This window comes from Seriola aureovittata, chromosome 13, assembly GCF_021018895.1.
Source record: "Seriola aureovittata isolate HTS-2021-v1 ecotype China chromosome 13, ASM2101889v1, whole genome shotgun sequence".
NCBI classification, from domain to species: Eukaryota; Metazoa; Chordata; class Actinopteri; order Carangiformes; family Carangidae; genus Seriola; species Seriola aureovittata.
The window spans coordinates 5,276,212-5,294,594 of NC_079376.1; the positions used below are offsets into that span (position 1 = coordinate 5,276,212).

The 18,383-nt window shown below is 40.0% G+C and overlaps 1 protein-coding gene across 1 annotated transcript; it reads left to right on the forward strand.

Moving 5' to 3' along the window:
- Positions 1 to 3,296: 3,296 nt before the first annotated feature.
- On the forward strand, positions 3,297 to 8,039 carry gphb5 (glycoprotein hormone subunit beta 5). The gene is made up of 3 exons (XM_056394357.1): positions 3,297 to 3,589; positions 4,741 to 4,939; positions 6,735 to 8,039. The coding sequence occupies exons 1-3, from the start codon at positions 3,561 to 3,563 to the stop codon at positions 6,924 to 6,926; spliced, it is 420 nt and encodes a 139-aa protein (XP_056250332.1). The 5' UTR covers positions 3,297 to 3,560; the 3' UTR covers positions 6,927 to 8,039.
- The last annotated feature ends 10,344 nt before the right edge of the window (positions 8,040 to 18,383 follow it).

Below are 18,383 nucleotides of genomic sequence, written 5' to 3' on the forward strand. Positions count from 1 at the left end.
CTGTTCGCAAGAGTAGTTTTACGGGTCCAAGAGTCAATGTGGACTTGGAAAGTAATAGCTAGATGTTACGTAGTTAATTTGAGTTACCGATACTCTTATCACCAAACTTTCCACAAAAATGTGGAAAAATGTTCAGCAGCCCTGTTTGTCTAACCTTAAAATCAGCAATGTTGTCCTAATAGATGATGTGGACACTTCTGGCAGTGTATGCAGGATAAACGTCATTATTATTGCTAATGTTAGCTAGATACGAAACTAGCTAACAGAACGGTTTGCTAGCTCATCACGTCCAAACGTCTGAAACAGTTTAACGATTTCCCAGGCACTAACTGACAATTGACAACAAGTAATGTCAATCATGCGTATTAAACAACTTTACGTTACATGAAAATTTGAAATATTACATTTTTAACAGGAACACTTTCTAACGACCATTTCGAACGGGCGTTGGGTTGCGCATGCGCATTTTCCCCCTCCTTTTTTGTTACCCAATTCTCCTAATAAAAATAAATAAATAAAATGAATAATTACATTTGTAATAATTTCAGAATGCATAAATGATAACCAAGTAATAAATAAATAAAAAGTTGATAAATGGCAAAAACAAACTGAAGGTCAAAGTTCACATAGAGTAGTGCTATGCACGGCCGCCCACACCGGCTACCTGACCGCGACAAGCGTTTGGCTATGCGGTAGGAAGTTGCTGCTAACACAGTTAGCAATCATAATTCGAGGTAAAGGTTATAGCTTACTGTTAAAATAATCTTAGTAGCTAATTGCATACATGTCCACATTTGGTAAATATCACAAATATGAGGAGCAATCTTCCCCCCGAATGTTTACAATGTCTGGCTCTGCCCCTGTACTAGTGCTGTTTGTTTATTTGGCCCAGGTGTTTTCCTGGCTTCCACATAGTATACAGTAAAACGAAAAACATTTATTTGGTGTACAGGAGAAAAATGTAGCAGCAAAACTCAAAACATAAGGAAAACACACAGACAAAAGAAGAACAGTAAGAACAAATTACACGGAATAACAAAGTAAAAATGGCATCAAAGCAAGAACTGATTAGACTGCTGCAACATGGATACTGTGAAAAGTCATATTCAATGGTGTGAACACAGGTTTTGGGAAAGAATTAATACTACAAGTGAGCACCAGAGGTCAGCACAACATCATGTACTGCTGGGCTGAAGCTTTCCGCAGACAGGAACCTCAGGATTTCTCAGGGTTTTGAGTCAAGTCTTTGTTTATATGAGGGAAGCTGAGAGGACTTTATTAATATTTTGCTCTGTAACATACGACCATGAGCTGGTCAGTATAGCCACTGTCCTGCTGGGATGAAGGTACTTAAGTGGCAGTAACTTTTCATGTAGCTACTTTCCCTGGCAAGAATTGTGCAGATAAATGGCAGTTGTTTGTAAATGTAATAAAGAAATCTCACAGGTACTGTCTTGCTTTTTTAACAGCATGTGTTTTTTTTCATCCCCATGTAAATAACACTAACTATTGTATGGATTTGAAAAATTTTAGTACCCATAAAGAAACTTTACACTAAGTACAAAGCAATCGTCTCCTTACTCCCTTGTCCTGGAACATTTAAGCACATCACACGGTTGTTCTTGTTGTCATCGTCATCATCATAATCATCATCATCATCATCATGTTACAGTTATTATCATGAAATGTCAAGCTCAACTTTTGAGCAAACATGGACATAAAAGTGCTAGAGTAGTAAAAAAAAAATAGCTACCAATACCTTACTAAGACACTTTTACTTTTTTTAGTCACCTATTTTCAGATTATTCAGGATTAGTAGATGAATTTTCTCTTTTTTGGGGGGCTTTTGTGCCTTTATTGGACAGGACAGTAGAGAAAGACAGGAAATGGGGAGGCAGAGAGAGGGGGAATGACATGCAGCAAAGGACTGTAGCCTCTACACATGGGGCGCCTGCTTAGACCACTACGCCACACGACGCTCCGTAGATGAATTTTCAACCTTGTTTCCTCAAAGCAACAAGCTCCAGTGGTCAAAGTCTGGTCATAATAATTTCTGTATGGAATTCCCACATGTTTCCTCTCTCAATTAAATACATGCACGTTGGCTGAAGTGTGAAAAACCTCTCTGTCATCGCCCTTATGTAAGACTCAAGCCTAAGAATTGGATTTGGTCACTGGTTCCTGCAGTGTGGCCACCCAGTTCTATTAGTCAGGATGGGTTAAATGAAGAAGATGGATTTCCTCACAGAAATGAAGTATAACAAAAAAAAAAAAAAGAGGAATCTTTCATTAACAATCCACAAATAATTACACAAAAGCCGGATTGTGGAAATCCAGGCTTACTCCCCTTTGTACTGGATTACAATTAACATCATTGTAATCACCACTGTTATCCAATTACATGCACTCTGTTATTCCACACTATGCACATTGTTCAATAATAGCCTCCAGATGGGTAATTCTCTCTGATAGCGAGGAGGACAGGGTGTCTGAGAAGAGTGTGAACCTGTCTCTGACTCATCCCGCTGAATATTTTCTAATCTAACTTTAATTGCCTGGCCTCAACTTTCAACTTTACTTTTTAGAGATTCATTTCCCAAACTACTTGAGAGCAGTTCTGCTCTGCTGGCTCCACACGCTGCCCGCGGGGCCTCTGACGATGGTAATTTCTTGATGAGGCGCTTACTCACCCAAATCAATCCTTCCCTCCCTTCTTCACATCTCCCTTTCTCCTTTCGCCTCCTCCTGTCATTGTCTCCTGCGAGGGGTGACGCATCCTTCACATGCATCCGCTCCGTCTTAAGTGAATGATCCATGCAGTAAAGCCTGTAAGACATGGCCTGAGCAACAGCCAGCTTTCTCTCTCTTTGTGTGAATATGGAAATGTCACTGGCAACAACAAAAAAAAGACATAATGAAAAGAATGAGACAAAGTGGCAGAATAAGGCAAACAGCAGCGCTGGAGCTTGGGGGTGAAGTCATTACAGTCGGCATGTGAGAACAGGAGCTGGGTCTGAAACTCTGGAGCCAGCTAATTGAGCTCGGATGAGTGACAGTAGACACAGGTAGGCACTGTGTTTGAGTATGTTGTTCCCCCTCTTCCATGTGGATGACTATGAACAAAAGGGCAGACTCTTTTTCTAATCAAGCTAATGGAGTGGGAACAAGCTGGTAGCTCAACTAGATGGGCAGCGACAGGTAGAAGGTGCCTCCGGGGGATTTAAGGAGTCATGGGGAAGAGAGACTGAGGTGAAGACCTCAGTTTCTTGATTGGCAGAACACAGGGTGATAAAAAGCCCTGGCTTGTACTGTCAGATCCATTAGCAGGTGGTTCAGGTCTGAGTAGCATAAAGTGACAAGGACCGTGGTTCATTTTAGACGTCCACGCTGCCAAAGAGTAACTTCAGCCCTGCGTGCTACAGCTGTGAGAAAAACTGCTGGTCTGACAGCAACAACCTGCTTAATTTAACTGTGTCGTTGTTTTTTAGTGTCTATTCAATAGTCAATACATTTAATCCCCGTGGTTGTTGCCTGCGTGACGAGTGTGAGTTACAGCTAAGATGATGCTACAGAGGAAGAAGCCAGGATGGTGAGTAAAACTATTTCAATTTACTTTATTTCACCAGGATAATCTGCTCAGAGGAAGTACTGCTTTATATTGAGCCCTGATTACATACATCAACAGCAGTTAAGAAGAAAATCTCACCACAAGGTCAGTTTAGTAGTTGTTCTGGACTTTTTGATCATGTCACATGATTTTCCTCAGCAGGAGTTTGACCTGTTGAAATTGTGGTTGTTCAAATTTCCATTTTTCTTTCTCACAGGATGTGATGTGACTGAAAGCTCTTCAATTAAAAGCTCCCAAACTGAAAGCTAAATTAAATTAAACTTCCAAGGTCAAGACTGAATTTTGAATTTTGATCTTCAGTTTTGAAGCCAATAGAAAATCCTTCAAGTGTTCAGGAGAAAAGAGAAACCAGTCAAGTTGTTCACATCTGAAAACCTTTTTTGGTCTTTTAAAGTCAGAGTAAGAGATAATGTAGAAGGAAAAATAAGCACTGAAGGGAATTAATTCAACCTCAGGGGCTTATTTTTGCAAATAACATGCTTATTACCAAATATAAATATTATATAAAAAAAAACATTTAAATGACAGAAGCTACTTTATTTTTTCCTCAATTTAATTAAAAGTTGAATGACTTTGAGTCCTCATAATGCCACATCTTTGGCAATGCTAATCAATGCTAAATACAGTAGGTAAATGTTGAAAACTGGCCTGAGTGAACAGTTTCACTTCTTTACTGGGCCACATGTTTACTGGACTGGGGTGTCCTGGTTGTGCTCTTGCTCAGGGAAAATCAGATGTTCTCTGATTGAACAGCATCAGGTTCAGTCTGGATTTAAAGGAAGAAGCCGATCAAGATCAAGTCCAGCTTGACAGCTTGAGTCCAGTTTCCTGATACTGGTCTGAAACCAGCTCTGGGTCAAAAAAATGTAACTTCAACATGAGAATCTAATTACCATGCTTATGTTAAAGGATTAAAACTCAAATGTTTATTGAAAGCTTCCTGAATTGACCTCAGACTGCAGTTGTGTGGTTATGACAACCACGAAAAAATGAAAGGTCTCTGATTGGGATTCAGCCTCTATCTGCTTTAGTGTCGTTGAGCAATCCAAATTTCTTCTGTACCTGCACCTAAAGCCTGAGACTGAAAATAAACTGTCTCTTCCCACCTTCAGGAGGCCTGGACTGATGCTTTGCTGGTTTCTATTCTGGATCTCTCATCAACCAGACTCCCTCCACACAGTGTCAGCCGTCAACCTGCGGCGCTTCATTGGCTGTGCCGTCCGGGAGTTCACCTTCCTCGCCAAGAAACCCGGCTGCGGGGGCCTGCACATCACCACTGACGCCTGCTGGGGGCGCTGTGAGACCTGGGAGGTGAGCAGCTGGGAGACATCTACTGTACAATACACACAGAGAGGAGAGTAGTGTAAATGTGATTATACAGAGAGGTGACGTGAGCAAAGCTGACAACTTTACACAAAAGAATATTACCCTGCTGTTTGCATCAGCTCAGATTTGAAGAAAGAGAGAAGGAGAAGAAGAAGAAGAGGAAGAGGAGGAGGATGGATTAGATGCAGGTTCAGACGAACACACGGTCAAACACACAGACAGGCAGGAAGACAGCCAGATAAATACTGTAGATAAAGAGATGGAGAGATGGGGTGATCCCCATGGAGAAAATTTGTTTTCGCTTTCCTCTTTCTGCAGGGAGGTCAGTGCAAGGACAGCGTGCATGCAAGCAGGGATTCAGCGGCTGGACAGATACAGTACATAGATGGACCTATGTAAGAACAGATAGAGGGACAGATAAGTGTGTGGGATGTCCAAGAAAAATATATTCTGTGTTTATATTCCCCTATCAAGATCTAATCATTGTGGCGTAGTAATGAGAGGCTGTCTGAAGATTGGAGGACAGGAGGCTTCTGGAGCAGCGTGCTCTGAAACCGAGTTAACGAAAGCAGCGAGGAATCCAGAGATTGAAGTGACAGCAGTGCTTTCCCTAACAATGCCTCAAGTGCTGAGAAGACACAAATGGATTCCATAAATTGCCGGATACTGATTATGCTGTGAAATCTCAAGATTCATCCAGTACATTGTATTCAGTGACAAGAGGCATTAGAAAGCTCATGATTCTCCCTGCTTTGTTATTATTGCAGTGTAGCTGGTGTTTGTGCAGGAGGCCCGAGCTTTGTTTTGTGATACTCTTTGGATCCCCTCAGGGAGGAGACTCATCTTTTTGTCTGCTCTACCCCACGGGGAGGTCAGGACACAGCAGAGGGAGTCCATGTCTTGCCTTAGGAACAGTAACTGGGGTCAGGGGTGAAATCTGTGAACTGTAGGTGACAGGACAGTCTCTAATTACAACTACCCAACTTCAGGATTTACATTTGTACCTGTGTATTGATCTGATGACATGATCCAGTCAAACTTTTAATTACAGCAACAGCAGAATGAGATTACGTGCCAACACCACAAACAATTAATAGAGGGTTCGCAGATGTGTCACAAATCTCATGTTAAACACGGCTTGATGGCAAAACAGAGGTTCCTTGGCACTGGTTATGAGCAAATAATGAGAGGCTGAACAAAACAATTTATTAAGTAAGAAAAGTCTAATGAGATGGATTTTTTTCACATCAGGTGACACAGAAAAGAGTCTAATCTTCAGGTTGGTTTGGAGCTTGAAGTCACTGTGTGGAGTTTTTAAGCAGTGGCGGTGCTTTAGAGTAACGTTTGTAAGAGTAGGTCCGTGCATTGTTTATATTTGCATGAATATGACATAATATATATTTTCCCCAGTATTTGGTGGGGGTATCTCACAATAAAAGGGAGCAGAGTGCCACTTAAAGTGGAGAAAACAAGCTGGACAAAACAAATTTTGTAAGCATTTTTAAAAAGGGCTTTGCAAATGTTTTATGAGGCAGGAAATGCATTAAACATGTAAGTGCGTGTTTAATGCAATACCTTAATTTGCTTTCTTGCTGAGAGTTGAAAGAGTCTGTAACGGACAGATATGAAAGTGATATCAATCTTCTTATCTAACTGTAAGAAAGCAAATTAACGCAGTTCTCAAAATGTTGACATTTAATATGTAGGATATTTGATACATCTATATATGTGTGTGTGTAGGTATATACAGAGTAAATATATAGTGTGTTTGTATTTCCAGAAGCCCGTCCTGGACCCTCCCTACCTTGAGTCCCACCAGCGGGTTTGTACCTACAATGAAACCCGCATGGTCACTGTGAAATTGCCCAACTGCCAGCCCAACGTCGACCCAATGTACACCTACCCCGTGGCCTTGAGATGCGACTGTGGAGTCTGTGTAACCAGCACCACTGAATGTATAACCTCTGTGTGACACACACTCAAATGTACCATTTAAAGCAAATCAAATGTTTTATTTTACTCTATTTTATTTTGCTCTTATTATTATTGCTCTTATTCTGACTCCTGAGGACACAAAGAACACAAGACATCTCCGTCTCCATCCACCATAAAGTGGCTATTCAGCGAACAAACAGATAAGGTTTTGGCTTATTTTTTTCTCACACAAGCAGAAATGTGTGATTTCTGGTGACACTGTTCTGAAGGGAGGTCAAAGGTCACAGCATCCCTGGAGCTGGTAGGGATTCAGCATCCTGCTACAGGACACCTCAGTGGGGCAGATGTTCACAGTCATGGGGGCTCAAACCCACATGAGCTAGTTATCTGAACTTCCTTTGATATAATATAAAATCTTTTCACCTGTGTGATTTAATGTGCGCTCCTTAGAATGTAGAAAGCTACTTCCATCAGCACTTCTTTTTAAATACATAAGAACTTTCCTTTATAAAAGGTAGCAGTCAGTTTTAAAGCTTGTGATTGCTGTAATTGACATAATTAATGATAAGTCTTAAAGAATCTCTCAAAGAATAATCAGCCATTGATGGGTGGCTAATGATGTGATTGCTCGTTAGCGCTTCATTAACTGACCTGAGCTCTGAGGCCAAATGTCCTGCTGGTTAGTCATCAGTGGCGGGGGCAGAAAAACCAGCCCTTACTAAGTGTCAGCATTCGTATGATTCCCAAGGAGAACAGGGTTTATGTAATTCCTGAGTGCTCACGTATCACTGAGGAGCTGCAGGGATGCGTTTGAGCCCCAGAGCTCAGAGGGGAAACAGAGCACACTCCTCCCAGGACCCCCCACCCCCCCACCCCCCCACCCCCCCCCCCCCACCCCTCTCTCAGCCTGTCTCTGTTTGGGTTTGGGTTTGTTCTCTTTGTTCTATTTGTTCACACTGTAAGACATTAGCTATACTTCAGCTCTGAACTGCTGCAAAGGTCTGAATTTATTTATGGATGGCTATTGATATGCACTCTTCCATTGGCGCACATTATTGTCAGTCAGAATTGATTTGTTTTTATTTTGAATATTTAATAATACAAAAAAATGGGTAAAATCAATAATGAAAATATAAAACCTTGTTGCATATTTAGCAGCTTCCTTGTGTTTTCTCTTCAGTTTTCTATTGTTCGAAGCATTTTTGTAATAAAATCTGTAAAATATCAAAACACTCAACCATATTTACCATATAACTCATCGATAGCAGGGTTAAAGAGTGATCAGAGTACACACACAAACACACACAAAAAATGACACCAACTTTGATTTTGTATTACAGAAAACACCAATGAGTCACTGGATGTTTCTCTAACCATCAGGTCATCTAAACGACACTGTGTAAAAAAGTGTTATCACCATGACTGACACTTCAGTCAATTGGTGCAAAGATAATCATTATGTTTTATTGATTCTTCTCCATTTTTAGAAGCTAAATCTGCACTCAGGTAAAACAGGTTGACTTTTTTTGGCTGAGGTCATTCTTACATCCGTCAGTGACAGTAAGTGAAACACATGATCTAATGTACAGAAAATCATTGGCTGCCATTGATTTTTGTCTTTTGTTTTAAGCTTGAAATCACACACTGTAGCATTAAAGTATCAGCTGTCCGAGCTGTCGTGTGATATTACAAGTACAGAGTTTTGGTGAACACATCAGTGAGAATTCAAAAAAAGAAAAAAAAATTCATTGCACTTTTCTTAGGCTACAATTACTAGAAAACATTAGGTTTTTTAGGTTTTTAACACAAGGTTTGTGGTGACATTCAAAGCAGTTAATATAATCTAAGGCTCTTTCGGCCAATAGGATTTCAAAGAAGACAAACCCCATCATGTCAGCAAAATACAACCATACATCATCATATAACGTCGAATTCCTTTCAACTTTATCTGCAGTCGACTGCCATTTATGAATATTGCCACATACTAAAATACCTTGGATCACTGATTTAACATTCAGTGTAAGTCATGTGCATGTGTTTTAAAATGCAGTATGGAAATATTTTGGCCAGTAACAGAACTTTTACTTTGTAATTCTTCATACCAACAACCAAACTAAAGGAAAACAACAAAATAAACAACATGCAGCTGATAAAATTACTAAAATGAGTGATGCGACGGCAATTCTTTGTAGCCATCAGCTCTGCAGAATTTTGTTTTTAAATGTCCAGAAGAAAAACCACAAGCTGCCATAAAAAGGGAAAAATCATAAACAAACAGCTGTCTGTGTGAGTGGGGAAGAGGCTTTTAAGCGTGAAGAGAAAATGGAGAGGTTAAAAGGAGAAACAGAGGTGAGGTTAGCTGTCTGGACTGTTGGCTCTCTTGAGACCTCTGTTATCTTCAACAGCCCTGACAGGAGAGTCGCTGTGATGACCCCTGCTGTCCTAATCATTCCTGACATTACCACTTCCTCCTCTGGCTGCAAGGGAGGTGGGGGGCTGCGGCAGCTCTTGGCAGGAGGACCCTAACGCAGAAGGAGGGCGGGAGGAGGAGGAGGAGGCTCTCAGTGAAACTATGAAGCCATCGACAGAGGTTTCTATCCTGAGGTCTGCAGCCTCCTCTGGGATCTCAGAGGGAGACCCAATGACTCATATCCGAGACCTTTCATTCAGGGGGAAATGAGCAGCATTATTTTGAAAGGGGTTATTCAGGGGTCAAATAGATTGTTGTGAAATATCATTCCAATGTATCAACAGACTATATAGTGCTTTTAAACCTCTTTTAGCTCGTTGTTTTGGTTTTCCTGCACATTAACTGTTTCATTTTTCAGCAAACAAACTCTGAAAGCCCCACTGTAAACTACCTGCTCAGCACCAAACAGCAGGCAAGGTTAGAGGAAGTGGAACATTGGCAACGTAAAAGAGACAGATATGTTTCCCAGGAGTTTCTGGAGAACTAACCAGAGCTAAAAGAAGAGTAAAAATGATCCCAACTGAATGTTAATGTTGCTCTGGGTCTGCTGGATGGACAAGCTGGTAACTGTTTGAAAACATGTTAGCCACAACAGTTTTATAACATGCTAACATGTCAGGGTAGTATGTTGTCAAATTGTTTTGATGCCTCCAATTGAGCAAATCAGTTATTGCAGCTTTAAAAACAGATAGCAACAAAATATTTGAACTACCAAGGCCAAAAAGTCACATGACTCAAAAAGAGGTCTACATGTAGCGTGGGTTTAGATAACCAGTGTGGCAGTGAATTCTGGGTTAGAAGGAACTACCAATCACCTATGCTCCTTTAGAGAAAGAAAGAGCTGATGATCAAAAAGGTTTTGTTGCATGAGAAAAGAATAATAAAGAGTTTATTATTCTTTCCGTCCATCATGGGTTGCTTACAGGTTATGGCGCAGAGCCGTCATCTCATTGGTTGCACACTAAGACGTCACAGATGGACAAGGTCAAAGCTGAAACTAACTCTACTCTGAACAGAGCAGCAGGACATCGTCTCCAAGTGGCATGAAGCAGCTAATGCAGTAGTGCTGCGAGATTCTAGTACTGATGACGTGTGGCCTCCACAACAAAATCTAACCAATTACTGTGTGGTACAGTTTTGATTTTCGAAATGGACGACATGACATGGCCAAAAAAGCTAAAAATGTTGGACCCTCACATCAAAAATCTACTCAGTTCATCCTTGGGCCGATTTCTGTTGGGGTTTATGAACATATGTCACAATCCAGATCCTAAAATAACCAAGTTAAATCCCTTTAATGCAGTTTTCTTAATTGAAACACTTTTCACAAACTGGTCTTTGAACTGACATCAAAATGTGAGCCTGGCAGTTACACACCTGAAATAAATTCATTTGAAATTCACTAGGAATAGTAAAGTCTTCTCCCAGGCTACTACTGTGGGTGTAGGTCACTAAAACAGGGTCAGTTTCCCACATGTTCTCACTGATAAACTGCAGGTTGGTTTTAAGGGCAGGTGAGTGTATTTTGCAGCTGAGCCTTAAGGGCAACTTCCGCTCCGCTGCCTCTGAAACAGCCTGACAGGTACCAGCTGAGGTTATGAATTATACAGTCGCTCCTGCAGGGACGCGGGGTTGGCGAAGAGGATCTGTGAGGACGATGACGCTTGGAGGGAGAGAATGGAAGAGCAGCTCTGGTAGGTGAGATTTCTCCGGGGACGCACCTCACCGTAGATGCTTATCGCCCTTTATTAACATTGGCGTAATGTGACGGAGGCGGCGTGGGTGATGGCTGATTGATGAACCCGTTTTTGCTGGTTGAAAATTCTGCACACAGCATTTTTTAGTGATGGAATCATGAAACGGATCATGGGAAGCAGTAATGTATGGGTTTCCTTGTTGGTTTTGAACAAAGCAAGAAGGCACATTTGGAGGTGGTACTTCGCTGCAGTATTTCCACTCTGGGAAACCTTTTACCCTTTGCTACATACCACAGGGAAATGTGGTACTTTTTTATCCACAATACATTTATCGGACATTTGTCTGTCCTTACAAGAAAAACAACAGTGCTTAAAATAACATATATTTACGTGAACATGACAAGGGCTTCTAGTGGTTGTGTAAAATAGGACGTATATATAGCGTAGCGTTGTTAGAGGAGGAGGTCAGGGTCACAAAGTGTTTGACTTGGACACAGAGTTAGTTTCCGCTAAAGGATATTAAACCTGAGGTTGGACTTCCGGGCAGTTCGTTTTTTCATTTTAAACCAAACACTAAACAACAACAACAAAAAAACATGTTATTTCCGTTTCTTTCATTTTAAACCATTTTACATTTTTATATTTACCTTGACTTCCATGCCACCTGAATCCCTTTCTTCATTCTTTAATTCAACAAGGAAAATAAAAAAAATAAAAAAGTTGGAATGTTCTTGTTTTTTTTTTAAAATCTATCTAGAAAAACAGAAAAACTGTAGTTTTTATCGTTGCGGTGGATGGATGGAACAAGAAAAGACACAGAAACTGCTGTCAGGTTACCACTCCATCTGTCAAATGCATGAGAACAATACTTATAAACATATCAAGGAGGAAAATCAAATAAGTTAAAGAATTATGAAATATAAGAGAAAATGGAAAAAAGAGACAAGAAATAAAGTGTCAGTGGAGTAATAAATATCTTGGCTGATTTGATAAAGGAAATAAAGGTGCAGCAGAGAAATGGCCGAGGAGTTTTAAATATATCACTATGACTATTTTTACACAGTTTTTCCTCAACACGCTGCTCTGCTGCTTCAGAACACATCGCCCACAGGATCCAATCTGTCAGCCTATCAGCCTTAAATACCATTGACATATAATATAACCGGGAGGGGTGGCGGAGAGGTCACAGCACGCCCACCTCCTCTGCAGGAGATAAAACAATAATGCCATTACAACTCCGGGAGGTCACACCACTGCCACTATACTGGCAGTGTGTTAGGTATTGCATAATCCCATTCATCTGGAAAACGGCAGGTAAAGCATTTTTTTTATTTACACAAAGGGACACAGACATTACACTCATGTTTTTAGCTCGTGCTGTGATCTGGACACAACTTCACATCGAAGCACAAAATTAGAAGCGACTAACAGAGAGGAGTGCAAATAAAGTGAAAGTGCTGATAATGATGTGGTGACCATAGGAACAGATGGTGAGGAAACAGAGGGAAGTGAGTGAGAGATAAATATAAATACACGATAGTAATAATAATGAGGCTGATTGAGTTGATTTAGTCATGTAAATTAAAGGCCACTGGTTTGACTCCAGCAGTATGTGCTGATCAGAACCGCAGGCTTCTCAGGTAGTGTGTATCAAGTGTTGGATAAATAAATAAAATGTAATGTAAAACTCAGATTGTTCAGTTTAGACGTTTTAAAGAATAGTTTTGGGAACTACATTTTGGGAAATGCACTAAAGATGAAGACTGACAGCACTCACTGTCATGTCTGCGTGTGAAAGGTGTCCTGTGGATTTTTACAAAGTTTCTGTTTACATTCAGTGTCTCCCACCAGAACGTATAGATCAGATCAGTGAAACAGTATTAAAGCATGGGCAGGACGGTATATCGTGTCACCCGTGTGCGCCTGCGTCCAAGTGCTTATGAACGAGAACAAACAAAACCGGGACCCATACGTATAAACATTCCTTCACAAGGCAGGAGTCAGGAGGGGATTAGCCTAGCTTAGCATAAAGACTGGAACTGGGGGAAGCTGTTAGCCTGCCTCTCACTAAAGGTTCAAAATATATCTAACAACAGCTCTAAAAGCTAATGATTAATGTTATATCGTTATATCTCGCACAAACAGAAATGTAGCTTATTACATTAATATTTGTAGCTTTGTGAGGCGTTATGTGCCGGAACTATTTCTGGCAAACATCAGCCTGAATGTGGTGAAGAGTGAGGTGAAGATTTGTTTGTCACCAAATAGCTACCAAAAACTGTTTAGGTGAGGCAAGGCCAATGTATTTGTGTAGCACCTTTCAACAATGAAGCACTTCAAATTGCTTTGTATAAACAATATGATTTTTATTGATGAAGAGCTGCTAAACTGACTTTTGTTGTTTTTTTTTTTTAACAATGAAAAAACAAGATCTATTCAATTCTATGTATTTGTTTTTGTACTTACTTATGCAGCATTCTAGCGAGGCCAAATGGAGTACAACCATAATGTGGCACTGGTTTATGATGGATCCGTGGGATGATAGGCTTTAGATCCTGGGTAACCCGTGTCGGCTTTGCTTCCACCTCCTCTTGATGATGTAATCCTCTGAAATCAGACAAATGTCCTTACATGTAAGAAACAGAGGCTGAACACATACAGGGATCTGTATGTGTACATCTGTAGGGAATCCTCCTAGGGCCTTAAAGGACATCAGGCATGTGTAACAACAAAAAACATGATTTACTACGACCAAAACTAAGCATGAACTAAAGTCACAAGCATGAACTAAAGTCATGACCACATTACAACTCGTCAGTCTGATCATTAGTGCCATGATGAAACGAAATCCTGGTGGAGTTTAAGCATCAAAGCAATGAGACATTCAGTCATTTAAAGGAGAAAGTCAAATCACCATAATTACATTACACTGTGGAATTACTGATTGAATTGCAGCTGCAATAATGTCAGATCATAATAACCAAACACTTTAGATTTTACATTTAATTTAGTCTTTACTGCCACTTTTTCTCTTTGTTCTAGAGTCTACATCCCTGTTCTTTGCTGTGGCAATAACCACGCTGCCCGCTGAGATCAAGTGTGTACAGTACATCTTGTCTTATGTGAAAGTTTTTGTTCGTGAACACAGACCAGTACAGATCAAACAGAGAGAAAAGTTCCTGGCTGTGTCAGGGTGTCTCTGCTGGTGTGAGATGATCAGATAAATGTTTCATTAAATATTAGATATATAAAAAAGGACGTAGTAACATGATATTCAGACTAAATGGCAATTTTGAAAAATGTTTCATCACTGTATCCATCTCATTGTAGCTGGACATTTTAGTTGCTCGGGAATTCATGAGTCATACAAGATATAAATAAGTAAAAATGTAGAGTAACTAGAAAATTCCTGAAGACATTTTGAACGTGCCTGCTGCTTGGTGCGTATCCATCACACACGTTTCAATCTCTACAGAGGACGTTACTTTGAGTTTCATTCACGTTGTAGAGAATGAAACTAACTCTGACCTCAGTCACTGCAGGTATCCATCAAAAAGCTCTTTGAAACTGCGAGGACTGGCCGAAGTGACCTCAGCATGATGGTTTCCAACCTAAATTTGTCCCCACAGCAATAGCAAAACATGTATACACACATGTAGATACCACGTTGAGACAATTTCACACAGTTAATATCCAAAGGTGGAGATGGTGTTTGTGTGACTGTCACTGCATGTGTGTGTGTGTGTGTGTGTGTGTGTGTGTGTGTGTGTGTGTGTGCGTAGTGTTAGGAACTGCCAAAGCTTAACCTTCAAAAAGCCCTTTGAAGTTGTCATAACCGGCCAAAATGACCTCACAAAAATAGGTTCTAAACAAAATTTTCCTCACAATCATAGTAAGACATTAACACACACACACACACACACACACACACAGTGCTGATTTGCATAATACATGCTCTCATACTTGAGAATAATAAGGGTAAGAGTTAATGAGTCTAATTAGCCAATAAGAATCAGCTTTGCCCATTTCTGCCCAGATACTGCGTTAGTAGTGTGCATGTGTGTGTGGATGTGTTTGGAAACATCACAGAGATCAAAGAGTCTCTTAACAAGCAATATCACTCAGCTGTGTATAAAGATTTGAATGCCTCATGCTAATAAGTATGCAGGATCATATATGATAAGAACTCATCAGGTGGTACAGAGGCCTCTAAATGACTTAACCTCATCAGACAGGTGTAGCACAAAACATGATCAACCCAGAGAAAAGTACATTACATCTAAGTCATTACAAAATAATGAAATCAAAGATGGCACAGGATCTTTTTTTTTTTTACTTAGAAGTCGCAATAAGAAGATTATTTACCACCTGGTGAGTTCTTATTTTCACCTCTTCCCATGCTATCTGTCCCAGTGGCCACTCACGGTACTGCAACAGAAAAAAAAGCATTTTCCCCATAGTAGTCTATGGGGAAAATGCTCATCCACCTCAAATTGCAAATGAGGCCAGTTATTACTCTTTGTGTTAAATGCTGAAGGTTTATATTTGTAAAACTCTCCCAGAGCCTAGAAAAGTGATTTTAATATTTGTGATTTTATCTAAATATAATGTAAAGTCAGTGGAGTGCCAGTGGGTGAAGCGCTAATGCGCATGTTTCTCATTTTTCTAGTGTTTTCAGGCATTTCATTAAAGATTTGTCACAATAACATCAGGAGGAATAGGCGGTTTGCGACAGGAGCAAGCTCATTTGCAAGTTAGCCTTCATTAGCGTACACCTGCTAATAACCTACCTGCATGATAAACGCACATCACTCGGAAAATGTGCTTCTTTTAAATGGAAAAACAGAACTAGATGGTGCTGTACTCATTCTATGGAAAAAAGGAGCTGTTGTATCATCAGGAGACCAAGAGGATTACTGACAATAAATGGACAATTAAATTTACAGACTCAAAGGGGATAGATTATTTTCTTCTCTACAATCAGCTTATCTTTTCATTGCCGTGCCAACACTTCTGAAGAAGCTCAGATCAATGATCAGATTCAATTTTGAATCCGAGGAGGTAGGGCCCACGGGGAGCGATGCTTGGAGACGTTTTCTATTAACAGTCCAATTTTCCAATTTCTCACAATGGCTTCAAACATCCGACTGGTTTTCCACAAGATAATTTAAGATTTTATTATAAGCATTATGGGCTTTGCTACAGTATTTCCCCTGGTATCAACAGCAGCTGATGGGGGAGGACTGGATAACACAACTTTAATCTCCAGACTGAAACTCTGAGGACAAACTGCTGTGTTTGATATCGAAGAAGCATCAACATGGAGACGTTAAAGTGTTAAAGATGAGGCATTTCAACTCTTCACTCTCACAATGTTAGTTTTGATAAACATATACAGTTACAGTACAGTAGTGCATTTGGAAACAAAGTCCATAAGTCTTTTTATATTTCAAAAGCCATTTTTGCATCATTAACCTGCTGTCTTATAAGAAAGTTGTGTAATAAAAGAGGTGGATTCAGAACAAAAGGGGCATGTTTTGTCTTTCAGGTGGTCCTCTTTCATCAACTGGATTTTTCTTTTACATAAATACATATCGACTACTTGTTTTTGAGAGTCTGTATATTTATAACTGTAGCAACAATTATTTTTACAGCTCTTACATCACGTTTCGATGGATGACCTTCCTCTGTGCTGTGGGACACAAATAACAGTTAAAAAAAAGAAACTACTGGTCCTCTATCTGGTGAAACTAGTCAAAGCTAACTGTTGCTTAACAGAAACTTGAGGGAGAAAATGTGTTTGCTCTTTTAGAGGCTCTGTAGGAACAGGGGGTTTAAGGACTCGCAGAATTAACTGGCTCTTTTACATGTGAGGTGCCTGTGTAATTTGTGGAGGAATACATTTATTTCCATCAGAGATACTTATCAAGGAATTGACAGAAAGGCAAATGATTGTGTTACTAAACACATAATTAACATGACTTTTCCTGAACAGTAAGAAGTGTCAGGTTATAATGTCTGCACACCTGCATGTATATGATTTGGATGTTATTAGTCAGCTGGTAGCCAAACAGCTGATTAATGAGTAAGTGATTGTAAAGCATGAATGAAACAGCTGTTCACCATCTAACACTGGCTTTAATCTTGTGTCGTCCTTCAGTAGCTGTTAAATTAAGAGTCAGGTGTTAACGCCTGGCAACAACTAAATCTGAACTCTAAGTAAAGACCTGTAATGTTAAAAGTAAACAGCATCATATCCTAAATTATCGACAGGCTTATTTTCAATTTTAATATTTTAACTGACTTTTCTTGCGAAGGCAACCAACTGCAAATTTCCAACGTGGAAATTGGATCAATAAAAGAAAGAATTACAGGAATTTCTTGTTGATTTCTTTCTGCTTCATTGGATCTTACTTCCCCTTTGGAAAAGTCAGTTTTTGCCTACCTGAAAGAGAAAATAAGTCTGTAGGGAAGAGTGATTGTTAACGGCTCATTTATGTCAGTCTTTTACCAGTTTTCAGTTTGTGTACAGTGAATCTCCAAAGCTTGCATCATGAAATATCTGACATAAATTTAAAAACTTAACGTCTCCTCTGAGTTCTTACGGATTTATAGCATCTCATTCTCCAACATTTTGGTAACTTCAGCAAGTGTGAAATAAGCTCACAGATCCTCTCTCCTCTAATAACTGATCATCCAGCCGAGTCGCACTGAGAACAATACAGATGAATGATGAATACATTTGGTAATCGGCTTTTTCATGTGAGAAACTGAAGAGTTTTGACAAAAAGCCTGATAACTACATTTGAAAAGCGCTTTTCAACCTAAAATAATTTATGTTTGTTTTCTAATAAACAGATTCAGCAGCAAGCAGCAACTTCAGGGCCTGAAAAATGAAGCCAACACAGAGTGCCAAAACCTGCAGTTCCTCAATCCCCATAGACTCCCATGTTAAACTATTTCAATTGTATTGAGGCTTTAAGTTCTGCATAATTGAGGTTGTGGCCCTTTTGAGTGACAGGTGGGTGCCATCGCTGTTGGCTAGCTGCTCTGTCTGCCAGATGTTTCATCAGCTTTTGGCTCCTGCCATGTTTAAGATGTTGATGCCTTTTGGGGGATTTCTCATGCAAATATCAGAAAACTAATAACTTGTGCTCCTGTTTTTTAAGATGAGTCAAATTCTAGTATCTATATGTAAGCACTAATTAGAAGGTTTCTGTGTCCGCGCTCATCATACTTAGCTTGTTAACTTGCTAATTAGCCACCAAATGAATTAGCCTTGTGTTAGCCTTTGAGCAAGATGCCCAGACACCCAGCTGAGCTAACG

Bases quoted from the DNA above. Each gene is read 5' to 3' on its own strand.
- gphb5 (XM_056394357.1), top strand. From the start codon at position 3,561: ATGATGCTACAGAGGAAGAAGCCAGGATG. The intron at 3,590-4,740 runs GTGAGTAAAACT...TCCCACCTTCAG, and splicing joins CAGAGGAAGAAGCCAGGATG to GAGGCCTGGACTGATGCTTT. The intron at 4,940-6,734 runs GTGAGCAGCTGG...TTGTATTTCCAG, and splicing joins GGCGCTGTGAGACCTGGGAG to AAGCCCGTCCTGGACCCTCC.